This window comes from Phocoena phocoena, chromosome 18, assembly GCF_963924675.1.
Source record: "Phocoena phocoena chromosome 18, mPhoPho1.1, whole genome shotgun sequence".
Lineage (NCBI taxonomy): Eukaryota > Metazoa > Chordata > Mammalia > Artiodactyla > Phocoenidae > Phocoena > Phocoena phocoena.
In genome coordinates, this window is record NC_089236.1 from 544,159 (window position 1) to 554,484 (window position 10,326).

A 10,326-nucleotide genomic window follows, 5' to 3' on the forward strand; every position below is an offset into this window, starting at 1 on the left:
TGCCACAACTACTGAGCCCACGCGCCTAGAGCCTCTACTCCGCAAGAAGAGAAGCCACAGCAAAGAGAAGCCCACGCACCACAATGAAGAGTAGCCCCGGCTCGCCGCAACTAAAGAAAGCCCGTGCGCCCCAACGAAGACCCAATGCAGCCATAAATAAATAAGTTTACTTAAAAGAAAAAAAAAGAAGCAAGGGATTTGGCATCAGACTAAACTCTACCATTTATCTGCTGTGCAATCTTAAGCAAACTACTTAACATCTCTGGGCCAATTTTCTCACCTGAAAAATGGAACAAATAATAACCAGTGTTGTTCTGGAAATCCATGAAATAAGACACATAAAATGTTCAACACCTTGCCCATTCCCTCAAAATTGTTATAAATTATTCTAAAAGCTACCCGTAAGAATTAAATATTTACCAATGCCTGGCTATGACTTTAAAAAACAGCAATTAATCAAAGCCTGCAGTGGAAAAAACATACTAACCACACACCTTGCCTACTGCTTTAGTCCTTGCCTTCCTTCACTCTTTAAATAACTATTACAAGCTTACTATGTGGCCAAGAAATATTAGAATACAAATGTTAGGATTATAGTGTTAAGCCAGACAAAGTCCCTGCGCTAGTGGAGCTTATATTCTACCGCAGAGAAAGACATGCAACTTAACACTAAGTGCTATGGAGAAAAATAAATTGGAGAATAAAGCATCAGCCTATTTTAAGATAAAACAGTCAGCTTCCCTGAGAAGATAACATCTTAGCAAAATGTGAATAAAATGCAAGAGCAAGGCCCATGATGATCTGGAAAGAGAGCATCTCTAAGCAAAGGGAACAAGAGCCAAGTCCCTGAGAGAACAAGTTGGCAGAGCTGTAATTCATGCTACATCTGCTATAAAACAGCTTTAACACAAACGCTTAACTGTCAAAAACAAACTGAAAAATGCTTTACAAATCACCAAACGAAGCTCCTTGGGGCCAGGAAACAATTTTTTTACATTGTCTTTGTATCCAATTCCCCAAATCCTAAAATATTTGAACGATCCCAGTCAACAGCACAAGTGCCAGAGGTGGGCACAGTATCAGATAAAAGAAATCAATTCAGTAATCAACTAAGGAACTTTTACACCAAATTCAGTCTGAAGACTAAGTAAGAATGCATATCCAGAGCTTTCTTGTGGGCAAACTGAAAGGAAAGACATGTTAATATGGCAACAGGTTTAATGACCATCATAATTACTTTAAAATATTTTTAAGTAAATGGAGAGATACATCACATTCGTGGATTGGAAAAGGTTGATAGAAGATGTTAATGTTCCCCAGAATGATCTGTAAACTCAAAGCAATTCCAATCAAAAGCCCAGCAGATTATAAACAGAAACTAACACACCACTGTAAAGCAATTATACTCCAATAAAGATGTTTAAAAAAAAAAAAAGGCCTAGCAGAATCCTTTTTAATTGACAAGCTGATTTTAAAACCAGTAAGGATATACAAGGAAATGATAATAACCAGAACAATTTTGCAAAAAGAATAAAGCTGGATGATACTATCTGACTTCAAAGCTTAGGGTAAGGCAATTAAGAAAGTATAGTACTGGTGTAATAGACATACTGATCAATTAAACAGAAAAAAGAGTACAGATTTTTTTTCCAGTTTTCCAAAACTCCAAAATCCAGTTTTCTATGATTTCCAAAGGGGAAATCATAATCTTTTCAATTAATGGTGCCAGAACACCCAGATATCTATGTTAAATAAATAAACTGTTACCTCCCATCATACTCAATACGAATCACAGGTTTAAATAAAAAGCTATAAAATTTCTCAAGAAAACATGAGAAAGCTTTGCTACCTGAGGAAAGGCAAAGATATCATACAAGGATTCAAAAAGAACAAAGCATGAAAGAAAATAAATTGATAAACTGGACTTCACCAAATATAAAAACTTCTGCCTTTGAAAACCACTATTTAAAAAATTAGAAAGCAAACCACAGACTGGGAGAAATAGTCTTAATACAGACCTGTACCCAGATCTGTTAATAATGTAAGACAAACAAGTCAATTAAAAAACAGGCCAAAAATGTCAACAGACATTTCACAAAACACATAAAAAGAGCCAAAAAGCACATGAAAAGATGCTCATCATTGGTCATTAGGAAAATAAAATCTAAACCACAATGAGACACCACTACACTCACTACAATATCTAAAAGGCTGAAAATACGAAGTGCTGTTAAGGACATGATCAACTAGAACTCTCTCATCCATTGCTGGTGGGAATGTAAATAGGTACAAACATTCTGAAAACAGTTTGGCAGTTTCCTATAAAGCTGAACATATGGTCATTTCCTCCTAAGTATTACCCAAGCCACATGAAAGCATAATGTTCACAAGAAGCTTTGTACACAGATGTTCATAACAGCTTTATTCACAATGGCCAGTAGTTGGAAGCAACTTGAACATCCACCCACATGTCACCGGACAAAGTTGTAACTCGGCCATAAAAGGGAACAAAATACTGGTACAATGATATGGATGAAATCTCAAAAACACGCTAAGCAAAAGAAATCAGACATGAAAGAATACACACTATATAATTTCATTTCTATGAAATACAAGAAAAGACAAAACTAATTTATAATAACAGAAAGATCAAGAGCGGTCTAGGCAGAGATAAGAGGTGGGGAGTAACTGCAAAAGGACACAAAGGAACTTTTGTTGAATGCTGGAAATGTTCTATATCTTGACTGTGGTAGTAGGTTACATGACTACATACATACATTTTTAAAAACTCATTGAAAAAAAAGAAAAAAACTCATTGAGCTCTACATGCAAAATTGGGTGCATTTTAACATATGTAAATTATACTTCAAAGTTGACCAAAATGTCATTCATTCATTAAATGTAACATTTTGCTTTGCACACAATAGACGTTCAGTAAATTGAACAAAAATTGTAGTACAAAACATTCCTGAGATTCATGTAGAACGGATCAGTACACTGAAGTCTGAATAAAGTAAGACTCCTGACGGTACATAAATATACCCTATTTGTATTCACTGAGTATTTATTCAACACCTACTTACCACATGCCAAGACAACATACAGAATGCACTGCAAAGAAAGAAGTGAGAACAGAGAGAAGCCCATGTGTAACTGTATAGAAGAATGACAAGACATTTAAACTCACGTTGTTAGCAAGAATGCCCCATCACCACATCTCTCCAGAGCCTTTCGTGCAGGAGGTTTTGCTGCAAATTCCACAAAGCCTTTTCCCGTAGCTCTACCACGGTCATCCACGACAACCACAGCTTTCTCTACTGGACCAAACTGGGAAAATGCTTGCTCTAGAAGCTCATTGGAGACAACCGGAGAGAGGTTCTTGACAGTTAAGGCTGCTCCATGTGTAGCAAAACGAATTCGGAGAGGTCTGCTCTTCAAAATGGTGCCATCCAGCTCTGCTTTTGCAATTTCAGCCAGTGTTCTGGACTCCTTTTTAGGAAGAAAAAAATCACCTTTTAAAAATTACAGTAACAAAAAATTTTAAATAGTGGTTTGTTTCTAGGGAGGAGAGCTGGGCAGCTTTAGAAAATGACTGATAAGGTCATTCTGTTTTTGCGTCATTCAATGATGGTATCACATGCATTTTATTAATATTTTAAAGATAATTAATTTTAAACATTTTAAGTAGAAAGTTCCAACCTCAATGTCGTGTAAAAAGTCATCACTTAAAAAAAAAAAAGTCATCACTTAAAGATGATCTACTCATAAACAAATTGCCAACTATTAAATATTCAAAGTAATATCTTTTATCAATCTCCTACATGTATTAAAAGAAACACATAATTACTTTTTGAGACCGATTACCAGTTACTAGAAACTATTACTGAAAATATATTAATTCTCTACACACTCCATGTTTCTGATATTTGTATCTTAATAAAGCATACCACCTCTCCAATGCCAGACAAATCCCTTTCCATTTTTATTTCCATTTCTTTTATATTATCTGTAAGAAAACTACTATCAGGTGTTATTAATCACCTCTTCTGAAATACTTTCATGGGCCACACATTTCTCACCATTACAGTGAGAGAAGCAAACACACATTCATGGGCTGTAAGAGTTCTCTCCCCAAAAAAGAGTTCTCTCCATTATACAGAAAAGTGCACATGCACTTATTATAAACTAGAAAATATGTTCATTGCTGAAACTACAAGTTAAGAGAACTTCCTTCTTGAAGAATTCAAAGCTGGTATAAAACAGGCATCTAAAACAACAAACTGGTAAACTTACTACAAGTATGTTCTTTTTGTGCTGTGAAAATTTCCCAGCAAAAACTGAAAGAGCCTTTATACGCATTTGTGAGAAAAGTACTATGTACTTTCTTATGAATAAGGTCACAATAGCTTTTTATTCAATCCCTAAAATGTTCACAACAGCTTTAAATGACAGCACTTAGGCAAAAATCTACCTACAGAACCAATTTTACAAAGACAAATGAACCTAACCTTTTGATAGATATTCAAAATAGCCATTTTGTTTATCACTCTTAACTTAGTAACAGTAGTAGTAGTGCCAGCAAACATTTCACGAATATCTAACAAGGGATATGTCCTTTGCAGCTAAGATGTCATGTAATCCAGCAACTCTGAGAGGCAGATTTTAGTAACAGAGTCTTGAATTAAAATGCTGTCACACATATAACTGGGAATGGGAAGAAACGTGAGGACATTTCATGGGGTGATGATAACATCTTGATCTAAAATCATGAAACCATACACTTAAAATTTGTGCATTTCATTATATGTAGATTTCAAATACCTTAAAAAACAATATTGGACTCTAGCTAATGATAAGCATGCTAAAGTGTTTAAGAGTCATCGACTGATGGACGGATGGAGATAAGAAATACAGATATGTGAAAAAAATACAGCAAAATTTAACCATAGAATCTAGGTATTGAGTGTATGAATGTTCATTTTTATACTCTGAAATTATTCATAATAGTATGTTTGCGGGCAGGGGAATAGAGAGAGCCTGGAGGACTTTGTAAAACTGTCAAGTGTTTCTAGAGGGCATCTCCTGCTCAGATTCAGTCAGACATAGTGACAATGTCACGTATCTTCTTTTTTTCAGGATGAGCAAGAAATCTCCATTTTTATGTTAAATCAAGTACTTTTTTACTGTTGGCAACAAATTCAATTTTTAATACTTTCTGGCCAAATAAAATGGTTATGCTGTCTGGAATTTTCAATGCCACAGTCCATCTTCAAAGTTTATACTTTTTATGGTTTTAAATGGTTCTACATCAGGGTTCCCCCAACCTCAGCACTAGTGACATTAGAGGCAAGATACTTCTTACCGTGGAGGGCTGTCCCGTGCACGGTAGGATGTTTATGCTAGTAGAACCACTCCCCAGTTTGACAACCAAAAATGTCTCCAGACATTGCCAAATGTCCCCTGGGAAGCAAAACCACTCCATTTGAGAACCACTGCTCTAAACGTGCATCAGTGCATCAAAGTAACTGTAAAGTCAATTAAAATTATGTATTTGAAATGAACCAGATTTCTTTACTTCATAGCTCCCGATAATGACAATAAGATAACTTTTATTAAGTGGTTATTACATGCCAGCCATTCATTCCTCCCCCCATATATACACATATACACACAAGTGTGTGTGCACTATCTTTCATTATCCTTACCAACAATCTAACGAAGTGGGTTTTGTTACTATCCTCCCTTCGCATATGGGGAAACAGGCTTATTATAAAGGTTCAAGTACCTTGCCCAAGATCACACACAAATGCTGATTTCTATCTATACAAAATTCACAATCTCCATCAATACACCATAAATACAGCCTTCCAGCTGGTATCTCTGCATCACTGTTCATAAAACGTAAACTACAGGTTCTTAACTGAAAGGAATACAAAAAACAAAAAGAAACTGAAGTGACTACCCCAAGACAGAGACTGCTTCAACTAGGGCCTAATGATTTCCACTGGCTCCACTTTCACTTTCCAACAGCTCTTTCCAAAGCACAAGATCTTTTCCCCCACTGTTTACTAATGGTGAAAATTCCCCACCGCAAGAGTACTAATAAGTTAATAAGGAAATACACTGACACAAAATGAAAAAATCCTTGTAGTCATTCAGTAAAGTTGCTTAAGTAGCCTGCAGTACATTCATACTGTGAAATACAATGTGGTCCTTAAAAAGAATCTAGTGCCATGAAAAGATGTTGAAGATGTTTACATTAAATAAAAAACTCAAAGCACAATACAATGTGTATGGTACAATTTGATTTTTATGGAAAAATTACACAATGTTTAACAGTGATCATCTTTACTAAATGTACTAAGGTAGGGAAGATCTGCTAATGTTAGAATTGTAATTAACAGAATGTCTCTGAAAAAAAAGAAAAGAGAATGTCCCTGAAATAAAAGATGACTTCAAACTATATGCTGGGCAGGCCAGTTACATTCTGCTACGTCTCCTCTAATATCTTATAGATCTAATAACGATCTATAAGAAGCACATATCATGTCATAATTAAACATAAAAAAGCACCAGAGGAGGGGGTTTAGTCCCCAGTGACTGACTAAAAGTAAATTCAGTTGATTTTAATTCTTTAATTAGAACAATGGTTCTCAAACTTTAACAAGTATCAGAATAACATGGAAGGGTGGTTAAATCCCAAAATTGCTGGGCCCCAACCCCAAATTTTCTGATTCAGTAGATCAAGGGTGGGGCCCTAGAATTTGCTTTTCTAACAAATTCCCAGTTAACAATTTTTGAGATGGTTTAGGGTCAGCATTGGTATTATGAATGGCAGGGAAGATCATTTAAGTGGACTTCTGCTTACACTAGGAAGAGATCTGAAGTTACTAGACGGGGACCAACCACACTTTTGTGAATCACTGCTCCAGAAATCTGGTTTACTAAAGCTAAAAGTAGGGGAAAATAAAAGCAGAAACCAAGTTCCAGTCAAACTAATGACAGTTTTAACTACAGTAAGCTTGCTTTAAAATGAACTACAACTTTTCAGTAAATTTGTCCAATCTAAATTGTCAGTAACCATCCAAAACCTAAAAAGCAGCGTCTGGGTCTAAAATTCCACAAAATGTGCCCAAAATACACACAGTGTTTCTCATCGCTCATGTACCATGGACTCAACAATATGGGTTAGAACCTCACGAGTAGCTGCCACTTAAATTCTTTTCCCCACCATTACATACAAGGAATGCTGACCCTACACCATCTCAAAAATGTTGCCTCACCTCATCAATTAACTGGAAAACTACAATTAACTAGAAATAGATTAAATATTAACTACTGAACAAGTAAAAAGAATTCCTAAAAACACACATCAGATCAAATTATACCACTATTTTAGAGCCACTACACCACCAGTACACACTACAGCCACCATACGATTACTTATATTCAGATCAGGTATGCACTATGATTTTTCTAAGTAGAAGAAAATACATAACTCAGAAATATTTAAAGCTCTTAAATATACCTGTTAAACACAGAGTTCAGGTTAAACAGTAAAATTATCCAAGAAGTAAATCTCATAAACTAAATTCTAATTTCCAACTGACAAATTTTTAACATTCCTACACAAAAATTTAGGGTGATGGAGTCTAGGAGCATATCTCAAAGGAGCAGACAACAGCAGCCCTTCTCACCTCCTCATTTCATAATCCCACAGATAACTTTTTTAAAGAAAAGAAAAGCGAGGACCTGTATTTTCCAATATAGTAGCCACAAACCACATGTGGCTATTTAAATTAAGAATAAAAATACAGTGGGTGTGAAAAAGAATTAAAAATAAACATGGGGAAACTGAGAAAAAAATAAATAAATTACAAAAATAAATTAATTAAGAATAAATAAAATTTAAGAGTCAACTCCTCAGCCGCAATAGCCACATTGCAAGTGCTGGACACTCACATACGACCAGTGGCTGTTCTATTGGACAGTGCAGACACACTGAGGAAGGAAGAATTTTTAGTAGCTTTAAAATTAGGAAGGAAAAGGATTTTTCCACATCAAAAAAGAAATGTTTATTGGCTTACGTATAAGGCTTCCAGAACAGGGAAATTCAGCCTTACCATTCTTCCTCCAGAATATCAACTTCAAAATAGAACAAGATGGTGCCAGAGGCCAAAGATGGTTAAAATGTTAAATAACACCCTTCTGGAAAGTTTACTAAAAGTTGCCTATAACACGTTATTGTAGAAGCCTAAAAGCCTAACTTCCTTTATTTTAAGATAAGTTTTGGATTTACGTTAAAAATAATTTTAGCAAGTGAAAGGCTGTTTCTCTAATGTCCAAAGGATAATTAAACATACTTATAATTTCATGTTCAAAATGCCAATTATTAAACTTGAATTTTAAGAAAATGTCTAACCCTTCTCTTGAAGCCATTTAGATCTTCAAATGTTCTCCCTAATACTAGTGTCACTGAATTATAATCAGTTTTCTCTACATATTAAAATTTTGCCTTTGTCTACTCACGCAGAGAACTCGATTTTGAAAGTTTAAGTTCCAAAAGGAAAGCTTCGGGAAACTGCAATGAACATAAAATTTGAGGATCAAACTAGAAAGACAAAAGACACAAAACCCACTTATTTATATAAAGCGGCCTCCCTCTAAGAAAGATATTCTGTTGGGGAAAACAAAATCCATCTAAACACGAATTACATTAATGCTGCATAAGTAACACTGTGAACACAAAGCACATAGAAAAACCTAATAAAGTAGCTCTTTTGTCCTGTAAGTGTAAACTCTCACTGCTCAAATTTCTTTTAAAGATAATTAGGGAGGCATAGTTTATACATGATGTCGGAAAACCCATTAAGGTTTAGACTGAAAAGGGGTAAAATATGTGCTATTCTAGTATCACAATGTATAAGCGGGACATAAAATAGCAGTAAGTCCCCGTGGGAAGCACGAGGCACGCGCTGAGGAGAGGGGAGGAGAGGGGATACGAGGGGAGGGGAGACGAAGGGAGGGAGGGAGACGACGGGAGGGAGGGGAGGGGAGGCAAAGGGAGGGAAGGAGAGGGGAGAGGAGAGGAGGGGAGGGGAGGGGAGGGAGACGAGGGGAGAGAGGGGAGGGAGGGGAGGAGAGAGGAGAGGAGAGGAGGGGAGGGGAGGGGAGGGAAGGAAGGGAGGAGGGGAAGGAAGGGAGGAGAGGAAGGAAGGGAGAGGAAGGGAGGGAGAGGAAGGGAAGAGAGGAAGGGAGGGAGAGGAAGGGAGGAGAGGAAGGGAGGGAGAGGAAGGGAGGGAGAGGGAAGGATGACCTCTCGGCCCTCGCGGCCCCGCGCCCCGCCCCCGGCCGCTCCTCACCAGGCGGATGAAGCCGAAGCCGCGGTCGCGGTTGATGAACACCTCGCTGGGCTCGCCGTAGCGCTCAAACAGCCGCTTGAAGTCGTCCTCGGTGATGTCCGTGGGCAGGTTCCCCACGAAGAGGCGGCAGCGCTGCGTGTACGTCTTCTCGCCCGGCTTGAGGAAGCTCTTGATGTCGATGGTGAAGCCGCCCTCCTCGGCCGGCCGGTCCTCGGCGGGCACGGCGGGCGCGGGCGGCTCGCCGGGAAGGGCGAGCGCCATGGCCGCCGGCTCGCCCTCGCCGGCCGCCGACTCTAGAGCGCGGAGGCGCGCCGGGTTCTTCTCGATGCGCACTTGCTTCAGGTTTCCTCTCAGCATCATCTCAGCGCGTGCCCCCCGGACCCGGCCTAGAGCTCGACCTGCGTGTCGATGTCCGCGCACGGAACCGGGGTCGGGAAGGACGCGCTCGGGTACGCCGCCAGCTCGCCGCCCGCACTCACGCCCCGGCCGCTCGCCCAAGATGGCGCCGCCACAGCCGCGGTGGGAAGGAGAGACGCCGCCGAAGCCCCGCCCCTCCGCCGAAGCCGCGCCGGGGCCAACGCGCCTGCGTACTGCTGCGCCCACGGCACCCTGGTGGCGCGCGCATGCGCACCGTTGTGCGCGCGTCCCTGTTCGCAGCCTTCCCAGGGCTGAGAGGAAGGCAGATCCCTAGCACCGTAGGAGACAGTGATGTTGGAAGTTGCAGCAGTGTGTGAAAACGCAGTGATTCGGGAAATGTCCACATTCTCTTACATGCCAGCTCAATTTTCAATGACAGCAGAAAGTGAAAACTTGCAGATTTATACATAGCATTGAATAACGAGGTATTTCCCAGTAATTGAAACAAGTAAAAACACATTTCTGCCCTTTTCAAGAGCAAGCTTTTATTATATTTCCTAATGAAAAATCCAATTCTATAAAATAATTGTGATGTTGATTATTCACC

The 10,326-nt window shown here is 39.0% G+C and overlaps 1 protein-coding gene across 1 annotated transcript in view; it reads right to left on the reverse strand.

Annotated features, from left to right (window-relative positions):
* PSPC1 (paraspeckle component 1) overlaps positions 1-9,874 on the reverse strand; it is a 58,456-nt gene extending 48,582 nt beyond the window's left edge. Inside the window, exons 1-2 of the mRNA XM_065896015.1 lie at positions 9,363-9,874; positions 3,188-3,489 (exon numbers count right to left, since the gene is read on the reverse strand). Of these exons, the coding sequence (XP_065752087.1) occupies positions 3,188-3,489; positions 9,363-9,722 (662 nt within the window). The 5' untranslated portion in view covers positions 9,723-9,874. The remainder of the gene's footprint in view (positions 1-3,187; positions 3,490-9,362) is intronic.
* Between the last annotated feature and the right edge of the window lie 452 nt (positions 9,875-10,326).